Raw genomic sequence first — 22,798 nt, forward strand, 5'->3', positions numbered from 1 at the left:
AAGAAAACAGTTTTGTCACTCTAGCATTGATGTTAAAGCTCTGCTGATGGCTACATATATATATGCACAACAATAACCCAAGGTACGTAATGTTTTTACAAGAGAAAATTACAAAATGCCAACTCACTATAGAGCATCTTAAACATTCCTTCCTCAAAGCTCTATAACTGCCACCTTGGTAACAGCATTTGTATGTTAGCAGCTGATGAAGGTGGAAGCCAAAATGTTTTGGTATTACAATAAAAACCTCTGTTTTGTTAATCACAATTACATGTGTATGTGTATATAAATATATATATATATATGTTGATGCTTTTATTATTGTTTAATTATGTTTTATTGGTTTTTAATTTTATAATGCTTCTGTATGTTGTAAGCCACCTTGATGTACTTTTGTGAAAGTATGGCTTACAAATACTTTAATAAATAAAAGCATTGCATATAAAATTGTACTATTCAGCATATTTACTAAATTTACAGAGCAATCCTATGCATGTTTACTCAGATGTTTAATCGGGCTTACTCCCGATTAAGTAAACCTGCATAAACTTGAAGCCTCAGAAGTATAAATGGCTTTTTTTGTAGCAAGGTGTCTGTGTCATGTCATTTTAGAGCAGAGCTGAAAATATCAACTACATGAGAGGGGTTAGGTCAAAAGCACAGCAGATACTGTATTCTTTCTTCAAGTATCCCCAAACTAGATTAAAAGTCACCAGAGGTCATGTAGCAACTCACAAGCAGCTAACATTCTATCTATATACCCCCCTCATGAAGATGACAGCACCTTCTAGGTGCAGAAATGCATCTTGAATTTGAGTATTGTCTATGTCTACAGTTTGCATAAGAACAGTCACTCCCTAATCCTGTAGATTGTTTTACTAAAAAACCCTCTTCATAGTGCACATTTTGAACAGTAAAACCTTGTCTTAAAAACCACTGCATTCTAAAAAGGAAAACATTCCCCCGGTGTTCCTAAAATGTTCATTTTTTTCCACTGGAAAAATGGAAAACTCTACTCAGAAAAAGGATGGGAGACGGAGAGAGAGAATAGTGGGGAGGAACCCTTCTTTCTCCCACTCCTGCCATCCGAATTTTTCTGAACTTTCACATCTCAGGACTAATTCCCTCCAGAGAGTAAGGTCACCATCATTCACACTCACACATACATAGCCCTCACCTCCCTGGGAAGACTCTCTGATATCCCAAATGAGAACTCTGCCGTCATCAGATGAACTTGCAAAAACGTTATCATTCACTGGACTCACTGACAGCCCATACACTGCATCTTCATGGGCAAACACATCCAAGGTTTCACCGCTGAAAACAGACACAGACATCAATTTCTCATCTTTTACATTTAGCTAGGAGGGACAGGCTGACACGTAGCGCTGAACAATGTTACTTAAAAATATGTCAAGTTGATTCTCCTGTATATTTCATATGAGTAATGGTATGTAGAAAAGGTATCAGCAGAGATCTGGAGATTTAACAGCACAATCCTATACATGTCTACTAACATTTTCCCATTGGGTTCAGTACTCCCAAGTGAGTGAGTATAGGACTGTAGCCTAACCCCACAATTGTATGCACACTTACTTGGAAGTAAGTCCCACTGAAATGTTATCATGCATAGGATGGGGCTGTAACTTAGCAGGAAATACCAAAATAAATCAAGAGTGGTACGTAGAGTGGATAGTTTTGGTCCAATTGCCCAACAGAACTTCTGTTCCCATACCATCCACAAAACCCACAAGTTCTTTAAACTCTGAGGTTTTAAAAATTGTTTATGAATCTGCCCCCAGGGTAGAGGGTTAAATACAGAAAAGGAAAGAAAGCCCCCCTGCCCCGGCACACAAGCACATACTTTCCTGAATCAGGGCCTTTGGCTATGTTACATTATTAACTAAGGCTGCACTCCTAATCCCTTACTGGGAAATAAGCCCCACTGAAATCAATGGGGCTTACTTCTGAGTAGATATGGTTAGATCTTCAGCTGCACCTTACAACCAAGCCTGATGCAGATTTTCCATAATGTTTTCTAGTAACCATATAAAGAGGGAAAGGCGAGAGGAAGAGAACACGCAAAAGGAGAGGGAATAAACAGATAACCAATAAGAGTGGGATTTCATATGCTTGTAGCCAAGCTGGTCAGGGGTAGGCAACATGGTGCCTTCCAGATATCATTGGACTCCAGCTCTCATCATCCCCAGCCAACATGGTCAATGGTCAGGGACGATAGGAGCTGTAGTCCAACAACATCTGGAGGTCACTATGTTGGCTACCCTTGTATTAGGCAAAGTGTCCTGCAACAGCCTGTTGGCATTTTGGCGATTCCCCAGCACCACATTCCAATAAACTGTGTTCAGGCATTGGGGAAAATGCATTTACCTGTCAACATCATGGAGCAACACCTGTTCATCATTACCTACAAGAAGAAACAGAATTTGATGTCATATTTATTTATTTATTCATTATTTAATTTATATCCTGCCCTTCCTCCTAGCAGGAGCCCAGGGTGGCAATATTGGTAATGAAAACATAGTTAATCCTGTCCTTGCACAGTTTTAATTTTGATGGGAAAAAAGGATGAAGAGAATGAGCCTGCTACTTTTTTTTCTCATGGCAGAACAAGATGTCCATGGCAAACATTTGATTCCCAGTCCCCTGCTTGCCTGCCTCTGACATACTGAGCAGCAGTGATGGGGTGGTATTTGCCAGGGAGAAGATGCTTGCCCATTCTTCTGCCCACTGAAGTACCACTCCTTGCCCGGCTCCAGGACTAAGTGTTCATCCAGTCAAGTGGGGGAAAGTGGCTGCAGGAGAAGAAGCTTAAGCATTCCCCCACTCCTATTTACCCTTCTTCTCCTGCAAAAGCCATCACATTGCATGTGAAAGGCAAGCACAGGTTTGGAACTCCTGTTTACGGCTCAACGTTATTTTTACCTCTGTCTCTGAACTGATGGCCTAACTCAGGGGTGCTTAGCCTGCACTGGCCATAACAAGCCCCCCAACAATTTTGTGACACCCCCCCCAGTGTTATTTTTAAAGCAATTTAAGTTTAAAAAATCACTGACGGCTCCTGCAGATTCTTACTGTGTCTTCAAAACATTTTGTGGGATCAGGAATAAAAAAGTTTTAAAACAGTTTAGAATAACGGGAATGTCTTTTGGAAGGAAGCTTGAAGAATGATAGTTTTTGCCACACCCACTTTGACATGTGCCCCCCTCAAGGTTCACCATGGGTCAATACACTTGCAAGAAGTTGTTCTTTTAATGTGACAGCACCTACTCTTTGGGACTCCCTGCCTGTTGACATCAGACAGAAACCTTTGCTGTATTCCTTTCAGCACCTGCTTAAAACTTCCTTGTTTAGGCAAGCCTATCCAGACACATAGATGTTGATGTATTTTAATCTTTTTAGTTTGTTATTGATTTAATTGTTTTTAAAATGTTTTAATTACTTGTTTTTAAGTGTTTTATTAATAATTTTAATGTTTTTTGTGATCCACTTAGAGTTTTTTACAATCAAGCGGTATATATATTTTGTTAAATTAAAAGAAATAAATTTTTAAAATGCAGCTCCCCTCCCCAAGCCAGCCCACGCCTAGCTGAATCTACATGAATTTTTCTCCAACTGATCAGTCAAAGTGTGAGCCAGCTGCCTTTTGTTACCACATGCCATACTATTTATTTATTATCATTATCATTATTATATCCCACCCTTCCTCCCAGCAGGAGCCCAGGGAGGCAAACAGAAATGCTAAAAACACTTTAAAACATCATAAAAAGACCTTAAAATGCATTAAAACAAAACAACGTTAACATTAAAAAAAAAAGCTTTAAAAACATTTTTTAAAAAATAGCATAATATCCTACCCACACATAATGGACTGAGGGGAGAGAATAAACTTGCTGTGGGGAAGAACTTTGATGCTTTTCACCCCTGTTTATATATATATATTGTTTTAAGATGCTTGGGCATGTGAACTCTTGAGTGAATTTAAGAGATGTGTCAACCTGCTAAAGGGAATTACAAAGGATGGGGGGGCAGGTCCTTCTGTTGTTCTCTGCCTTTAAAAAACATGCTCAGAAAACGCAACATTCCCTCAGCAGGCACTGTGGTTATGATGCCAAGCCCACACATGTGAAACACAAAAAAGTATACTGCAGAAAAAATAAAGATACAGACAGGTCCTTGAAACCATTACTTCCCTTGAAGGTGTTCTCTTTGAAGCTTACCTCCAGAAAAAACTCTGGTGTTGCCACTATTAAAAGCTAGACAGAAGATGTTTGAATGATGTTCCCCTTTCAGCTGAACAGGCTTGACTCTGGAGTGGATTGCTTGTTCCATATGCCACAGAAGAACTCGACGGTCATCTCCACCTATATGGGAGAGTTTACAAAAACCACTACAAACATCTGCACGGTTTCTGTTGAAAACAGATTTTACAACATAAAATCCAAATGACTGCGCATATATTGCTGCAGTATTTTGAGCAACTCCATTATAAACAAAATCTTTTCAGCTTTTTTTCCAGAAAGAGGCTATCCTATACCACACATGTATCACCCATGAACACTTCTTTGTTCTGTACATAGCCGAAGAGTCAGCACTATTACATATTTTATTTATTGCATTTATATCCTATCTCTCCTACAAGGAGCCCCATCTGGCATACATGGTTCCCCCTTTACAAGCTGATCTCACATCAACTGGTGAAGATCACCCACTGCGCTTCATAGCTCAGTGGGGATTTCAACTCCAGGCTCTCTGTTCCAAGTCCAGCTACGATGTTATATTAACCTATTTCTAATATTTGTAACATATGCCATGATTAAGTGAAAAGATTTAAAGGTAAACTAGCTTCCAACACAAATGGATACCTACCACACGCTCTGCGAAAGAGACAAAAACCTGCAAAATCCTCTCACAACCTCAGGCTAGCATTTTAAAAAGATACTTGAAAGAACTCCGCTTTTACTATTGGTTTTGAGCTTAGCATACCGTTTTGCCATTTTAGATAGAGTTGTTATGAACCAAACATACTTGGATGTGTGTAAACATCTTGCCACAATAACAAATCCAAGCAGCAAGTCGGAGGGTACACCTGGGAGCAGCACAACTCACACTCCTTCTGGAAGGAAGGGTGTGATATAAATGTAATAATAATAACAAACAACACCCCTCAAGATGTTTGTATCTATTTACAGGCGTAACCACAACTCAAAAATGCCCATACACATTCTCACATGAGAAGAAGAGTCCCCAAAGAAGGAGAGTTTAGAGGCAAGCACAGCAGGTGAATTTCAGCTCCTAGTCACAGTTATAACCCTTCCAATGAATCAGCTTCAGCAACTGTTTGCCACAGGTCCATCTACTTGTGCAAGTGTCTCATGAGAATGGCAGAGTTACCAAGTCATTCTATTTGATTATTATTGACTTATTAGGTACAAGGAATTGAGGTTCGCAATCCAACTAATTTAAATTGCTAAAGTAAGTCCTTACAAGAACGTAATCATTTTGTTGTTGCTGACAGCACATTTAGAAATGGCTCACAAACGGAAGAGTAATAATCCATTTACACTTGTTCAATAGCACACACATGAAAGTGATTTAGCCTTGATAGACAAACAAGTTATTGTTGTTATGTGCCTTCAAGTTGATTACCACTTACGGCGACCCTATGAATCAGTGACCTCCAACAGCATCTGTCGTGAACCACCCTGTTCAGATCTTGTAAGTTCAGGTCTGTGGCTTCCTTTATGGAATCAATCCATCTCTTGTTTGGCCTTCCTCTTTTTCTACTCCTTTCTGTTTTTCCCAGCATTACCTTTTCTAGTGAATCATGTCTTCTCGTGATGTGTCCAAAGTATGATAATCTCAGTTTCATCATTTTAGCTTCTAGTGACAGTTCTGGTTTAATTTGTTCTAACACCCAAATATTTGTCTTTTTCGCAGTCCATGGTATGCAAAAAGCTCTCCTCCAAAACCACATTTCAAATGAGTTGATTTTTCTCTTACCTGCTTTTTTCACTGTCCAGCTTTCACATCCATACATAGAGATCAGGAATACCATGGTCTGAATGATCCTGACTTTAGTGTTCAGTGATACATCATTGCATTTGAGGACCTTTTCTAGTTCTCTCATAGCTGCCCTCCCCAGCCCTAGCCTTCTTCTGATTTCTTGACTATTGTCTCCATTTGGGTTAATGACTGTGCCAAGGTATTGATAATCCTTGACAAGTTCAACGTCCTCATTGTTAACTTTAAAGTTACATACATCTTCTGTTGTCATTACTTTAGTCTTCTTGAGATTCAGCTGTAGTCCTGCTTTTGTGCTTTCCTCCTTAACTTTCATCAGCGTTTGTTTCAAATCATTACTGGTTTCTGTAAATAGTATGGTGTCGTCTGCATATCTTAAATTATTGATATTTCTCCCTCCAATGTTCACACCTCCTTCATCTTGGTCCAATCCCGCTTTCCGTATGGTATGTTCTGCATCCAGATTAAACAGATAGGGTGATAAAATACACCCATCTCACACCTTTTTCTATTGGGAACCAATCAGTTTCTCCATATTCTGTCCTTACAGTAGCCTCTTGTCCAGAGTATAGGTTGTGCATCAGGACAATCAGATGCTGTGGCACCCCCATTTCTTTTAAAGCATTCCATAGTTTTTCATGATCATTCTACAAAGTCAAAGGCTTTGTTGTAATCTATAAAGCACAGGGTGATTTTCTTCCGAAATTCCTTGCTCCGTTCCATTATCCAACGTATGTTTGCCATATGATCTCTGGTGCCTCTTCCCTTTCTAAATACAGCTTGGACATCTGGCATTTCTCGCTCCATATCTGGAAAGAGCCTTTGTTGTAGAATCTTGAGCATTACTTTACTTGCATGGGATATTAAGGCAATAGTTCGATAATTACTGCATTCCCTGGGATCCCCTTTCTTTGGAATTGGGATATATATAGAACGCTTCCAGTCTGTGGGCCATTGTTTAGTTTTCCATATTTCTTAACAGATTTTTGTCAAAATATGGACATATTCAGTCTCAGTAGCTTGTAGCAACTCTATTGGTATGCCATCTGTTCCTGGTGATTTGTTTCTTCCAAGTATTTTAAGAGCAGCTTTCACCTCACATTCTAAAATTTCCCAAAGTGAGGGTATTGGTAAAAAGAAAGTCAGGAGGGTCCAATCTCTCCAAAATGCATTGTTGTTGTTGTTGTTGTTATGTGCCTTCAAGTCGATTACGACTTATGGCGACCCTATGAATCAGCGACCACCAAGAGCATCTGTTATAAACCACCCTGTTCAGATCTTGTAAGTTCAGGTCTGCGGCTTCCTTTATGGAATCAATCCATCTCTTGTTTGGTCTTCCTCTTTTTCTACTCCCTTCTGTTTTTCCCAGAACTATATAGAAGAGATGCAAGGATGACAGATTCATTCATGAAGGAACCGTATGATGAAGAACCAGAAATTTTAGAATGTGAGGTGAAAGCTGTTCTTAAAATACTTGGAACAAATAAATCACCAAGAACGGATGGCATACCAATAGAGTTGCTACAAGCTACTGAGACTGAATCTGTCCAAATTTTGACAAAAAACTGTCAACAAATATGGAAAACTAAACAATGGCCCACAGACTGGAAGTGTTCAATATATATCCCAATTCCAAAGAAAGGGGATCCCAGGGAATGCAGTAATTATCGAACTATTGCCTTAATATCCCATGCAAGTAAAGTAGTGCTCAAGATTCTACAACAAAGGCTCTTACCAAAAATGGAAAGAGAAATGCCAGCTGTCCAAGCTGTATTTAGAAAAGGAAGAAGTACCAGAGATCATATTGCAAACATATGCTGGATAATGGAATGGACCAAAAAATTTCAGAAGGAAATCACTCTGTGCTTTGTAGATTACAGCAAAGCTTTGACTGTGTAGATCATGAGAAACTATGAAATGCTTCAAAAGGAATGGGGGTGCCACAGCATCTGATTGTCCTGATAAGCAACCTATACTGTGGACAAGAGGCTACTGTAAGTACAGAATATGGAGAAACTGATTGGTTCCCAATTGGAAAGGATGTGAGACAGGGGTGAAGTGTAGGTAACAAGCAGAGGCAAGAAGGCTTATTTCAGAAAATAAAAGTCCAAATGAGAACAAAAAGCAACACAAAATCTGGCAAAAGAAATGCAAGCAGACAATAAGGGATGCTAAACAGAATATGTGGAGCACATTGCTAAAAACAAAGACCAACAACAAAAAATATTTAAATATATTAGTAACAGGAGAGTGGCTAGCGAGGCAGGTGGACCCTTGCATAACAAGGGAGTCCAAGGTGTACTAAAGAAGGATAAGGGGATTGCCGAGAAGCTGCCTGGTGGTACCTTCTTTTCATTTGTCATCACAGCAGAAGATACAGTACAGATCCCTGTGCCTGAACTAACTTTCTCAGGAAGGAACTGCGGCAAATAGCAGTGATGAGAGACAAAGTTTTAGGCCTTATAGAAAAAACAAAAACTGACAAATTGCTGGGCCCAGATGATATCTACTCAAGAGTTCTTACAATAACTCAAATATAAAATTGCTGATCTTCTAACAAAAATATATAACTTGTCCAAGATCCATTCCTGAGGACTATAAAGCGGCCAATGTAACACCATTTAAAAAAAGGGATCCAGGGAGATTAACTTAACATCTGTTCTGGGAAAACTGGTGGAAAGCATTCTCAAATATAAAATTACCAAGCATATAGTATAAGAAGTCTTGCTGAAGTGGAACCAGTATGGTTTCTGCAAGGGTAGATCTGTCTCACAAACTTAGCAGAGTTCTTTGAGAACGTCAATAAGCATATAGAGATGATTCAGTTGACATAGTATACTGAGACTTTCAAAGAGCTTTTGATAAAGTACTGCATCAAAGACTCCTGAATAAGCTTAGAAGTCACAGAATAAGAGAGGTGTTCTTGTAGATCAGTACTTGGTTAAGGATTAGGAAGCAGAAAGTAGAAATAAATGGACAGTTCTTCCAATGGAGGGATGTAAAAGTGGAGCCCTCCTCAAGGATTGGTATTGGGACCTGTGCTTTCTAATTTGTTCACAAATGATTTAGAGTTAGGGGTGAGCAGTGAGGTAGCCAAGTTTACTGATACTAAATTACACAGGGTGGTCAAAACAAACAAGGATTGTGAAGAGCTCCAAAAGGAGATCTGCAAATATGGTAAATGGGCAGCAAAATGGCAAATGGAATTCAATGTGGAGAAATGTAAAGTGATACACATTGAGAGAAAAAAAATATTAATTTCACATGTATTGTCATGGGGTTTGAACTGGCAGTGACTGACCAGGAATGAGACCCTGGGGTCAAATAGTGCATTGCTTGATGAAGATGTTGACCCAGTGAGTGGCAGCTCTGAAAAAGGAGAATTCCCTGCTAGGGATCATTAGGAAAGCAATTAAAGATAAAACGACCTCTATCGTAATTCCATTATACAAATCTACTAGGTACTGCTCTGGTCTTCTCACCTCAAAAATGATATTGTAGACAGGTCCGGCCCCAGGCATGCCAGGGCCCTTGGACACCAGCCTGCCCCAGGCCCCGGCACTCCCCTTCTGCGATTCACAGCAGGATTGGTACCATGGATCGCAGGGCAGGAGATCCCAAGCCGCCCCCCATTCCCCCGCTCTACTTACCTTTCTCTGTGCTGTTTTTTCGGCAGCATGCCTGCACACGCAGGTTTGCCATCAATCAAGATGGCAGCCGAGGTTTCCCTAAGGGGCCGAAGCCTCTGCCGCCATCTTGGTTGATGGCACGCATGAGTGCTACACACGCATTGCTGCCATCAACCAAGATGGCGGCAGAGGCTTCAGACCCTTAGGGAAACCTTGGCCACCATCTTGATTGATGGCAAACCTGCATGCACAGTGCATGCAGCCACAAAAAACAGAAGAAAGGTAGGCGAAGCGGGGGAATGGTGGGAGGCTCTGAAGCTCCTTCCCTGCTATCCATGGCAGCAATCCTGCCATGGATTGCGGAAGGAGAGCGCAGGGGCCCGCAGGGGCCCTCGGCCAGTGCCCCACCTGGCCGCCTTTTAGAACCAGCCCTGGCAATCATGCTTAGGATAGGTGAAACTGACCACGGGGGAAAGGGGAAAGGCAGGGGTAGAGGAAGAGGGGGATGAGAGGAAGAGGGGGATGAGAGGAAGAGGGGGATGAGAGGAAGAGGGGGATGAGAGGAAGAGGGGGATGAGAGGAAGAGGGGGATGAGAGGAAGAGGGGGATGAGAGGAAGAGGGGGATGAGAGGAAGAGGGGGATGAGAGGAAGAGGGGGATGAGAGGAAGAGGGGGATGAGAGGAAGAGGGGGATGAGAGGAAGAGGGCAGGTTTGATCATTTGCATGCTTATTGATTTCAGTGGGATTTAATCCCATGCAATCATGCTTAGGATATGTGAACTGACCATGGGGGGGAAGGGGGGAAGAGGGATGGAGGGAGGGCTGAAGTAGGCAGGGGAGGAGGAAGAAGGAAGGAGAGAAGGGGAGGGGAAAGGCTGGTCTGATCATCAGCATGCTTTTTGAGTTCAATCAGAGTGAAAGGAGGCGAGTTGGCCACTGAGAAGACTCTTTTCAGTAGCTGACAGTCTACCCTTTCATGCTTATCAGCTCCTAGGGACGTTTGTTGTTGTGGAAGAAGGCATTAACAAGGATCTCATTCTCAACTCAGCAGCAAAAATGGGGTGTGTGGCATGGCTATGATTATCATGAAGGGACCCTGCACTTCTGAATTTGTCACTACACTACTGGCAGGCACATGTAGTCTCCCACCCAAATTTAAACCAAAGCTGTCCCTGGCCACATCCACACCAGACCTTTATTTCACTTTATAGACAGACATCTTCCCCCAAAGAATCCTGGGAAGTTTCATTTGTGAAGGGTGCTGAGAGTTGCTAGGAGAGGCCCTATTCTCCTCACAGAGCTACAATCCCCAGAAGAAGGGCTGACCATCTAACCACTCTGGCCCCTAGAATTCTGTCAGGGGAATAGGAGTCTCCTAACAACTTTCAGCACCCTTCACAAACTACACTTCCCATGATTCTTTGGGGGAAGCCATGACTGTCTATAGTGAAATAAACGTCTGGCATTGGTGTTGCCCCCTGCTTAGCCAAGCCAAACAGCTGTGACTCTAGCTTTTAGAACACTGATGGTTCTTACTGAGCAAGCCTAAGGCTATAACAGACCTCAGTGTTAAATTTCTTAAATTAATTAAAAATCAGCCATGCATTTTTTAAAATGTTTAAACTGCAGAAGATGACGGTCAGAGTATGGGGCAGGGTTAGTAATAGGATTACAGGTACTCTGTGAACATGGCTGATTTTTAATTAATTTCAACAAATTATGAGACCACTGACAGAAAAAAGTCCAACAGGGAGTTTTTTGGTCCTGTTTTACACTTTGAACTCTAGTTCTCTCAGAGTGTTTTGTGTATCGCCATGAAAACTTAGACGGTTGTTAAGCAAGCATTTCTGAGTTGACTAAGTTTTGTAAGGTTTTGTTTTCAAATAGCTTATGGGAAGCAGCAGAAAAGCATGGGGGATATTTTCAATTTAACACGTGGAATGTGAAAAAACCATGCTGGCTATAGTATACTGCCACTCTTGTGGCTATATAATTAAATAGCATCATGGATAAGATGGTACCCTGTGGCACAAAAAACAATAACCCAATGCTAATGTCTGGACTTGGTCCTGTATGTAGGGCTGGAACCACCATTACATTAAGATGCCTTCCATTCCCACTCCATGGAGCCGGTCCAGAAGGATACCATGGTCAATGGCATCAAAAGCCACAGAGAGATCAAGAAGCAGGAGCAAGGTTGCACTCCCTCTGTCCTGCTCTTTATAGAAGTCATCCCATCAGGGCAACCAGGGATGACTCAGTCCCATGGCCAGGCCCGAACCCAGATTGGAAGGGATCTAGATAATCCTTGTCATCCAAGAATGCCTACAGCTGCCCCACCACTACCCTGTCTACCACCTTCCCCAAGAAGTGGGTATTTGTGACTGGACAATAGTTATTCCAATCCAAGGGGTCCAGGGCTGGTTTCTTTTAGGGATGGGCTCATCTCTGCCTCTTTCAAGGCCACAAGGACCACTCCCTCATGCAATGAAGTGTTAACCACACTCTGAACCCAACCAGTCCTCTGCTAGATTTAATAAGCCAGCAGGGACAGGGGTCAGGAGGGCACATGGTCAGATGTGTAGCCCGCAGAATCATGTCCACATCAGCTGACTGCATCAGCTGAAACTGATCCCACCACACATCACCAACTTCAGTGTTGTGTACTTCATCTGAAACAGTGGAGTCAAGGTCACTCCAAACTCAAGTGACTTTATGCTCAAAATGTATAGCCAGTTGGTCACAGTGGATCCTTGAATGCTCTAGAGGCCCCTCCCTCACAGTGGGAGCCAGCAACCTCCAAACGGTTTGAAATAACTCCGCTGGCTGGCCACTAGATGATGCAATGCAAGCTGTGAAGTGAGCCTTCTTCGCAGCCTGTACTGTTGCATGTGGTAGACGTGATTCTGTGCACTAGCAAGTGATCGGTTGGCTTCGGAGTGAGACTTGGGCCACTTGTGCTTTAGTCCTTCACAGCCCAAAGCTCTCCAGAACACCAAGGAGCCATTTGGACTCTATAACACTGGAGCGGACACTCAGGAGCTGTCATGTCAGTCACCCATTTCATCTCATTATTCTATAGTGAGACCAGGGCTTCAACAGGGTTGTCAGCTTTCTCTGCTAGAAAATCCCCCTGAGCATCCAGGAACACCTCAAGTTCCATCAGTCTGAGGATGGGCCATCTGAACGGGCCCACCATCCTTACATGGGTGAATTGCTGCTACTAGTCCAAACTTCAGTAGGTAATGGTTCAACCATGACATAGGAGTGCATTGCACACCGCTTACCTTTGTCCATTCCTTATTATGAGTTGGAGTAAAGACTACATCAAGGGTATGCCCTGCCCAGTGTGTTGGACTGATGACCATCTGAGGCAGCCCCATAGTTGTCATGAAGGCCATGAAGTCCCATGGTAGTATAATGGCTGCCTCCGCTAGGATGCTGAAGTCAACCAGAATTATTGTCCTGGGGTTTTCCAACAACACACCAGAGACCACTTCAGCCAACTCAGTCAGGGATGCCGCTGGGCAACAGGGTGGTCAGTAGACCAGCAGCATTTCCAATTTGCCTCTCTGCCCCAACACCAGGTGTAGACCCTCTAAACCCATCCCAATATCAACAGGTGTCCTGGTGAAGAAGATGGTGCTTATATGGACAATAGCAGCACCCACCCCCTAGTCCAGCCTGGTGCTGTACTGAGTACCCAGATAGGCACAGCTGAGTTAGGTCAGGCCCACCCAGTTCACCCATCGAAGACTCAGTAATACATGCCAAGTCAGCCCCTTAATCCATGATCAAGTTGCAGATGAGCATGGCCTTATTATGGGCTGACCTGGCATTCAATAACAGCACCACCAGATGAGAGGACTCAGCAGATAAGCTACCAATAACTTCCAGAGGAGTGAGAGGACTGAAGCAGAGGACAGAGACCCCCTTACTCCCATTATACCTTCCCCTGCCCACCATCACTGAGATTTGGGCAGCATTTTCTTAACTCCCTGCTACCTGCCTACCCAGACACATCCAATCATCATCAATATATAGCTGGGAGGTCAGGGCGACAGATAATATAATGACACCCAGTAGAAGTGCCTTGCACACTGTCAGATGGAAGATAATACAGCCACTTCAATACTCCCCCGTCCCCATCTCTGACTCAAGGGGAACACGATCAAACCAATCTTCCCTGCCCCCAGGCTCTCAGCCTAAATAAGGGTAACAGGCCCTGTCAATCACAGTGCCTGGCCTGAAACTCTGCATCCAAACAGACAGAGGAGGGTGTCCCTGCCCCAGTACCTCCCTGACATGACAACCCAAAGGAGAAATCCCCTTACGGGTCAACCCTGCCACCCATGGCAGAGCCTGCTCTTATAGCAAGGCAGACTCTGTACCACATCCCAGCTGTATGGTGTCAGATCTTACCCCCCTGTTAAAAGTTGGCCTTTGGGGTGGGGAGAAATAAAGATTTGTCCTGCTACGCCAAAAAGGTTCCTCATCCCTGTATTAAAAGGAGTGATTTTCTGATCTCATCCGCCATCCTTAAAGGCCTGTGCAAAAAAGGCGAGTCTTTACCAGACATCACAAGGTATACAGTGATGAGGCCAATTACATCTCAAAGGGGAAGGCATTCCACAACCTGGGGACAACCAGAGAAAAGGACCTCTCATGCACTTCATAAGGTGGAATACAGAGCTTAGCACCTGAACAGGTCTACATGAAAGGAGGTACTCATTCAGATATTGGCCCAAGCCATTCAGGTCTTTGTATGTCAACCGAAGCTCCTTGAACTTAACTCAGAAACAATCGACACGAATTGAGGGTGTATGTAAGGGCACTCTAACGAACAGTGCATCACAGTCCAGCATTAATGTCAGTAAACTGTGGAGCACTGCAACCAAGCTGTCTCTGTCCAGAAAAGTGAACTAGATGAAGCTGGAAACCGGCACTCCTAGCCACTGAAACTACCTGGGGGTCAAATTATAGCATTGGGTCAAGAAGCATACCAAGCTATGAACCTCATCCTTCCAGGAGAGAGACACCTCATCCAATAAACTGAAATTAAACCTGAGAGCCCACAACACACAGTGCCTCCATCTCATTCAATTTCAGTTTATTGGCTCACATTCAGTACATTAATGCCTCCAGGCAGCGATCCAGCACCTGAATGACCTCTCCTGATTCAGATTATAGTATATGGAGGAGCAGAGATGTGTATCATTAACATACTGGTGACATCTCACTTCAAGCCCTCTTATGACATTCTGCACCAGCTTTAGGTTGAACAGCATAAGGACAATTTGTCCCTCAGGAGTCTTTCTTAACTCCCATGGTGTCAAGCCCTCTGTTGCTACTCTCTGGAAATGGCCCAAACAATAGGAGAAAACCACTGCAATACAGCACTCCCCACACCCAATCCACAGAGTTGCTCCACGATACTATTGTATCAAAAGCTGCCGAGAGGTCAAGAAGAATCAATAGAGTAGCACTTCCCCATCCCTCTCCTGAAAAAATGGGCACTAACCAGGGTAACCAAGGCCGCTTTGGTGCCATTCCTGGGCCTGAACCCAGATTGAACAGGGTACAGATACTCTACTTCTTCCAAGCATGCTTGTAGTTCCACTGCTCTCAAGCACCTTGCCTAAGAAGAGAAGATTCACTAATAGGCAAAAAACCTTGCGGTTTAAGAATGTACCTATAGACCACAGATATTTCTATCAAACTTTTAAAAGCAGGGAAATTGGGTAGCTATAGTGAATGCACCAGGGGAGCAGGACACCTGACCTCCTCTCTCAGATATTGGACTGCCCTACAAATTTGTCAAAATGCAAACACAATTTGGGTTGGTCTTTGGTAACATGTGCCTCTGTCAATTTCCCTGCTTTTTAGTCCGGGAGGTAAGAAATGGGATCCTGTGCAAGTTTGCTGAGAATGGATTGATCATTTGCATACTTATTGAGTTCAGTGGGATTTACTCCTCTGCAATCATGCTTAGGATAGGTGAAAGTGACCACAGGGGATGGGGGGGGGGAGAGGAGCAAGGTCGGTTTGATCATTTTCATGTTCACTGAGTTCAGTGGGATTTACTCCTGTGCAATCATGCTTTGGATAGGTAAAACTGACCATGGGGAGGGGCAGGAGGAGGGCAGGGAGGGGAGGGGCAGGAGATTGGGTGGGTGGGCACTGGGCAGAGGGGAAGGCCCTTTCCTTTCCAAAGAGAAATAATTGTGAACAGTATCATTCTTTTTCAGGCTTTCCCCCAACTTTTTATTCTACAGCAGGCACATGTAGCCTCCCACCCAAATTTAAACCAAAGCTGTCCCTGGCCACATCCACACCAGACCTTTATTTCACTATAGGCAGTCATGGCTTCTCTCAAAGAATCCTGGGAAGTGTAGGTAGAGAAGGGTGCTGAGAGTTGCTAGGAGATACCATGTTCCACTCACAGAGGTTCAATCAGAGCGGCTGACTGTTAAACCACTCTGGCCACTGGAGCTCTGTCAGGGGAATAGAAGTCTCCTCACAGCACCCTTCACAAACTACACATCCCAGGATTCTTTGGGGGAAGCCATGACTGTTCTCATGTGAAATCAAAGTCTGGTGTGGGTGTGGCCACCTGATTAGGCAAGCTTAGCCACTGAGAGCCTGGCTTTTAGAACACTGAAAGCTGGTTCTTACTGAGCATACCCAACATTATCACTGAGGTCAAGCCAACATTTCTTCAATTAATTAAAAATCAGTCAGGCATTTTTAAAACTTTTAAACTACAGAAGATCAAGGTCAGAGTATGGGGCAAGGTTAGTAATAGGATTACAGGTACTCTGTGAACATGGCTGATTTTTAATTAATTTCAACAGATTACAAGAACTCTGAGAGAAAAAAGTCCAACAGGGGTCTGGTTTTTCCTCTCTTTTTACACTTTAAACTCTCAATTCTCTCTGACTGTTTTGTGTATCACCATGAAAATGTAGAGAGTTGTTAAGCAAGCATTTCTGAGTTCAGGACTATAAGTTTTGTAAGGTTTTGTTTTGAAATAAGCTTATGGGAAGTATCAGAATGACATGGGGGTATTTTCAATTTACATTGCAGAATGTAATATAGCCACTCTCATAGCAACTGGATGATCAATTTTTAACACATGTGGGTCCAGGGAGGTCCTCTTAAGCAGAGAGTGCATCACCACCTCTTTAAGTGTCAATGGTACCTCCCTATCTGCAATGAGACATTCACTATTACTTGCTGGATCCACTCAGGTAACCCACTCTAGCTCACTTTGATTAAAATTTATTTTAGATGTCCCTCAGGAAAGAAGTTAGGGCTGCAGACATATATAAATGGAGAAATCAAGATTTTCAGGTACATGGGATTAACCATTATCTTGTCCAATCTACATCCCCAAAAAAGCCCCAAATATAGTCCAATTAGGATTGATCTTACTCTTGAGGACACAGAATGCTGACTGACATTGGGCGGGGGGGGGCAGGAAGGAGTAGAGTGGCTGGACCTGTGAACAGAAGCACTCCACACTGCAACATTGTGTTGCTGGGCACCAATTCTAATGCTTATATTCTTCTTACAAAGTTAGGCAGTCATTCCTTCTATGACAAGAAACTCTATAGAAAGAGTTATAATATTTTCACACAGAGAAACAGTTCAGAAATAAGGATATTGCTAATCTTTCAAGATCAACATTGTTTCAAATCTCTTCTCAGGAAGAACTCGGGGCTTTGTTAAAGGCCTAAGAAAGCCTGATAGGAGAATGAGTAAGAGTGGCAGTAAGAATGATAGAACATGGAGAGAATCAAAATTTAACAGAAGGAAACCAGGAGGGAGACAGAGTGAATGGGTGAGCAAAGCCAAAGACCAAGAAAAGTATTTTGAATGCAAAACGGTAGAGGTTGCCGAGGATGGAAACTGCATGTGTTCTTAAATTTTTAAATTGTGTTTTAAATTGTTTTTAAAAGATGTGTTTTAAATTTGTATATTTATTTTTAATGTTTTTAGTTATTGTAAACTGCCCAGAGAGCTTCGGCTATGGAGAGGTATATAAATACAATAAATAAATAAATAAAACCATTAGATGTGATCAAACCAGCTAACAAAAAACAGATAACCCTGACAAAAGAATTCTGGATCCAAGTAAGAAGGTCAAGATTGGGATGGAGAAGAGAAGTAAAAAGATGATAATACCGTAATTAAAGTGAGAAGTCATAAGCACTTTCTGTTCGTGAAAATACACTGCTGCAGTTTATTCAGGATATATAGAATTTGTTTATATCAAATAAAGAACTTCTAGAACAACACTTTAAAGAAATTAGAGCTGCAAATAAAATTCACTTGTGAAGATCAATACTCTCTCTAGTCCGTCTCTAAAGTATGCAGTCCGCTGCAGATTTACAAATGGTTGCCATATTTGAAATTTGGTTACATTTTACAGAAGTGAAAGTCATCAGCCTCCTTCTCCTAGACTTTGAGGTATATTCTGAAAATGGCTTTTGGACATGTATGCTAATGTGAGCTTCCAAAGATTAATTTAATTAGTCACTAGAAGAAGTCTAACCCTTTATTTCATTCAGAATAAAGGGAATTTATTCACTTGAGAAGAGTCTTGTAACAAGTTTAGGAAGTCAGCAACTTTTTTCATTAAGTGGACAAATATAATATTTGATATGTGAGTAGGCTGAGGTGGCTCAGGTTCAAATACCCATAAAGCCTACTGGGTCAGTCACATACTCTTAGCCTAGCCTACCTTAAAGGCTTGTTATGGAGGATAAAATGGGGAGGAAGAAATCCATGCTTGCCATCTGAGCTCCTTGGAGGAAAGATGGGATTTAAATACAACACAACAACAACAATCAACAGCTATCACACAGAAAGGAGAAGCAAAGTCACCAAATGAGACAGAAGAGACAAGTAGGAAAGCAAAGGTAACTAGAGAAACAGGAAAAGCAAGAAAAGGTGGGCTTTGAAGAGGGATTGTGGGTGGCAAGGGAAAATGGGTCAAATAGTTGGGAGGAGACAGAGAGAGAGAACTGGAGGCTTTTAGGCAGCTGATAAGAGAAAATGTTGAAGAGCAAAGGTCACAGGCGGTAACGCAGCCGAAGCTCTGCTCACGGCCGGAGTTCGATTCCAACGGAAGGAGGAAGTCGAATCTCCGGTAAAAGGGGTCGAGGTCCACTCAGCCTTCCATCCATCCATGGTCGGTAAAATGAGTACCCAGCATATGCTGGGGGGTAAAGAAAGGCCGGGGAAGGAACTGGCAATCCCACCCCATATATACGGTCTGCCTAGTAAACGTCGCAAGACGTCACCCTAAGAGTCGGAAACGACTTGCACTATAAGTGCGGGGACACCTTTACCTTTTTTAAGGCAAAAGGGATGGGGGCAGTAATGCAGTGGCAAATTCAGAAGTGTAGGGCCCCTTCATAATAGTTACAGCCACGCTCCACTAAAAGCCACAGCCCCTCCAAAGATTACACTACCTTCTAAGATTATAGAATAATCTGACTGCTTTCTGCTTCTGTATCACTGTCACCATCTGACTGTCCTTTATCACTGTCAGAGACATTGCTTGAATTACTGAATTCAGCGTCTACATGTTTATCTACCTGCTGCTGGAGGTTTCCAGTGGCTGACTCACCTCCTTTCACTCTGATTGGCTCCAATCAACAGGAAAGGGCAAGGAAGCAAGTTAGAAGACTCTTCTCAGTGGCTAACACACACCCCTTTCATGCTGACTGGCTCACATGATGCTGGAGACATAGGGATCCTGCTCCTCACAACAAAAGAGACCTAAGACTCCCCCCCCCTCCGTGACCCTGGACGACTACTGCCCTGGATGGGGCAGATAGAGCAAGGCCATAGAAACCTATAAAGTTAAAGTTTTTGTGGTGGATATGGGAAAGCCAATGTAGGCATCTCAAGAGATGTCCCATGGTCTGACAGATATGGGAGAGGACAATGGTCCAATAGATTGAATAGCTGTGCAGTATAGAAAGTGTCAGCAAGTGAAACTTCCTGTCATATTACTACGGGGATGGGTGGGAAGGCTATACCTGCCAAGAGTCCCCCTTGCATCAATTATTCCAGGAACTGTATCCCTGTGCATCAAGTCTCTAAGTAAGACACTGTGTGCTTTCCCATGTCTTTAGATGGTATCATCCAAACTGATGAGAAACTCTTTTCAACGGAGAACTAATTCCTTCCTTTGCTGCTGAATTGCTTATTAAGTTTCAACAGCTTTTACAAGTTCACATTTAGAAGGACTCAAACTCAGAACAGAATGACTGCTTGCAACTATTCCAGAAACCTCATAGATACCCTAACCTCTTGAAAAAATTGAATAAAAATTATTAAAAAAAAAAAAGATACCCTAACCTCTTAGATACTCTTCTAGGACAAGTGTTCAATGTTCAAAGCGTAAAGCAAATACTAATTATAGCTCTCTATAACATTCAAACATGCCCCAAATATGCCATTACTACATTTTAATACAAATACTAAGAATTTATTTATTTATTTATTTGATTTATATCTCGCCCCTCCTCCTAGCAGGAGCCCAGGGCAGCAAAATAAAGCATTAAATAAAACATTGGTTTTCTAAGTGTATTTCTTCTGTCTTTTCTAGGTCTATTGTTTAATTTGTAGAAGGGGGAACATTTTGTAGCCAAGGCTATTTATCATCATCATCTCCTGCCCTTCCTCATCTTAAAAGCATCTTTAAAAAAAATACTAACATCTTAAAAAGCAATTACAGAACAGACAAAATAAGATCTGCGATAAGGTCTCTACTTAAAAGGCTTGTGGAAATAGGAAAGTGTTCAGTAGGTGCCAGAAAGATATTAGAGATGACGCCTGTCTAATATTTAAGGGGAGGGAATTCCAAAGGGTAGGTGCCACTACACAAAAGGTCTGCTTCCTATGTTATGTGGAACACCACATAACAGCACCTTGAACTTGGTCCGGTAGCTAATGGGCAGCCAGTGCAATTCTTTCAGCAGCAGGGTAACATGTTGGCAATATCCTGCCCTACCGAGCAGTCACGCTGCCACATTTTGCACCATCTGTAGCTTTTGGACCAATCTCCAGAGCAGCCCCACATACAACACATTACAGTAATCCAACTTGGATATTACCAGTGCATTGACAACAGTGGTCATGCTATCCCAGTCCAGAAAACACAATAGCTGTCTTTTATTTATTTTATTTATTAAATGTATATCCCACCCTTCCTCCCAGGAGTCGTCTCACCAGCCAAAGCTGGTAAAAGGCAATCCTAGCCACTGGGGTCACCTGGGCCTCTAGCAACAGAGGGATCCAGGAGTACCCCCAGACTACCAATCAGCTCTTTCAGAAGGAGTACAACGCCATCCAAAGCAGGCAATTGACCAAATATCTGAACTCAGGAACCAACTACCAATAGTTCCTCTCTCTTGATAGGATTCAGGCTCAGTTTATTGGCCCTTATCCAGCCCACCACCGAGTTCCAGGCAGCGGTCCAGGGCTTACATGGCTTCTCCACATTCAGATGTTAGAGAAACAGAGATGGGTATTGTCAACGTACTGCTGACACCTTGCCCCAAATCTCCTGATGACTGTTTCCAACAGCTTCATACAGATGTTAAACAGCATTCGGGACAAGATGATGCCCTCCAGCATCCCACAGCACAACTACCAGGGGACAATCACCCAATGGAATGGGTCAGACTGGAATGGGTTAAACTAATGTTTCATCCAAGAGTATCCACTTGATTTTAGCCCCTCAGCAAGTTTAATAAGCCAAGACTCCAGAGGACATGTTGCTGGCTGCATCATCGCAAGCACCTTTTATGCAGTATCCTGTCCTTAAAAATCATTATCCTCTTTATCCTCTTCTTTATATATTGCATAGCAATCCACCCACCCCAATTTTGGGAGCTGCACCTGATAGAACCAGCAAATACCTAAATGCGATTACTCTGTATTATTTAGTTAATCACAACAAAGCAGCCTTTGAATAATATAGAAAATAATAGGCAGGAGTAGTTTAGGATTACTGCTTCTTATCAGCAGATTAATTTGTGATTAAAAGTTGGTGAACATTTTCCTACCAATTAATCAGGGCTAAAAACAGGCCTCTGTGGTATTCATCATATTTCATGGCTTTTATCCCTACACCAAAAAAATTTGGGGGGTGGAGGGGGGAATGTAGATCTTCGTTCAAGCATGGAATTACTGTTTTTTTGTATAGATGTTGACAGAGTTTAGTTGAAATCTGTATCGGCAAGTCTTCTAAACTTGGAGCTTCCATAAAAATGATGGGCATTGAATTTATTTATTCCTGAAGGCACTTCAGCTCTGACATGTTAGTTTAATATGGAATATTTTCAGATGTAACAACAACACTGTAGCAAAGCAATAAAGACGGCCTTTTCTTCAACATAATGAGTGCAAGTTTTGGGGTTATTCTACTTTGAGAAATACAGTTTTATCTCTCACATTTCATGAGCTGTTCCCTTCATTCAGAATAGCACCTTACCGTGTCTTTTACTGATTTACTCAAATTAGCTGAAAGCTAGACAAAAAGAAAATTAGCTAATTTTTAATCTGTTGACAGCCTTAGATTAAAGCCCTTTTAAATCAAATGGAATATAATTATGGCTAGCCTAGTAATAGCAGAAATACTCTTTGATATTGAAAAATATTCCCTTCTAAGCAGATGACTAGATAGGACTCAACTATGGACTCAGCAGATGGCCTCAGGTAAATCATTCATGTCAATCTCTGTTTCACATTTGAGAAACAGAAGCAGTGCCCCCCTCAGAGCATGTTATGAGGGCATTAAAATATATTTAGGGAAAGGGCTACAGCTCAGTGGTAGAACACATTGTATGCATGTAGGTCCCAGTTTCAATCCCTAGCATCTCCAGGTAGGTCTGGGAAATCCTAGAGAACTGCTGCCGGTCAGTGTAGACATTTCTGAGCAGGATGGACCAATGGTCCAACTCTATAAGGCAGCTTCCTATATTCCTATATATTCCCTATATTATGATTTATTTTGTTGCTGTCCACAGAATCCGAAAGCAACTAATAATACATACCATACAGCATTTAAAACCCGCAATCACACATTAAAAGTGATTAACCACTC

At 42.3% G+C, this 22,798-nt stretch overlaps 1 protein-coding gene across 1 annotated transcript in view; it reads right to left on the bottom strand.

The window, feature by feature from the left end:
- The window catches only part of DCAF5 (DDB1 and CUL4 associated factor 5), a 67,764-nt gene that overhangs the window by 42,088 nt on the left and 2,878 nt on the right, over window positions 1-22,798 (bottom strand). Inside the window, exons 2-4 of the mRNA XM_061611131.1 lie at window positions 4,239-4,382; window positions 2,389-2,425; window positions 1,178-1,317 (exon numbers count right to left, since the gene is read on the bottom strand). Coding sequence (XP_061467115.1) covers window positions 1,178-1,317; window positions 2,389-2,425; window positions 4,239-4,382 — 321 coding nt within the window. The remainder of the gene's footprint in view (window positions 1-1,177; window positions 1,318-2,388; window positions 2,426-4,238; window positions 4,383-22,798) is intronic.

The sequence above is a fragment of the Rhineura floridana genome, chromosome 2, assembly GCF_030035675.1.
Source record: "Rhineura floridana isolate rRhiFlo1 chromosome 2, rRhiFlo1.hap2, whole genome shotgun sequence".
NCBI classification, from domain to species: Eukaryota; Metazoa; Chordata; class Lepidosauria; order Squamata; family Rhineuridae; genus Rhineura; species Rhineura floridana.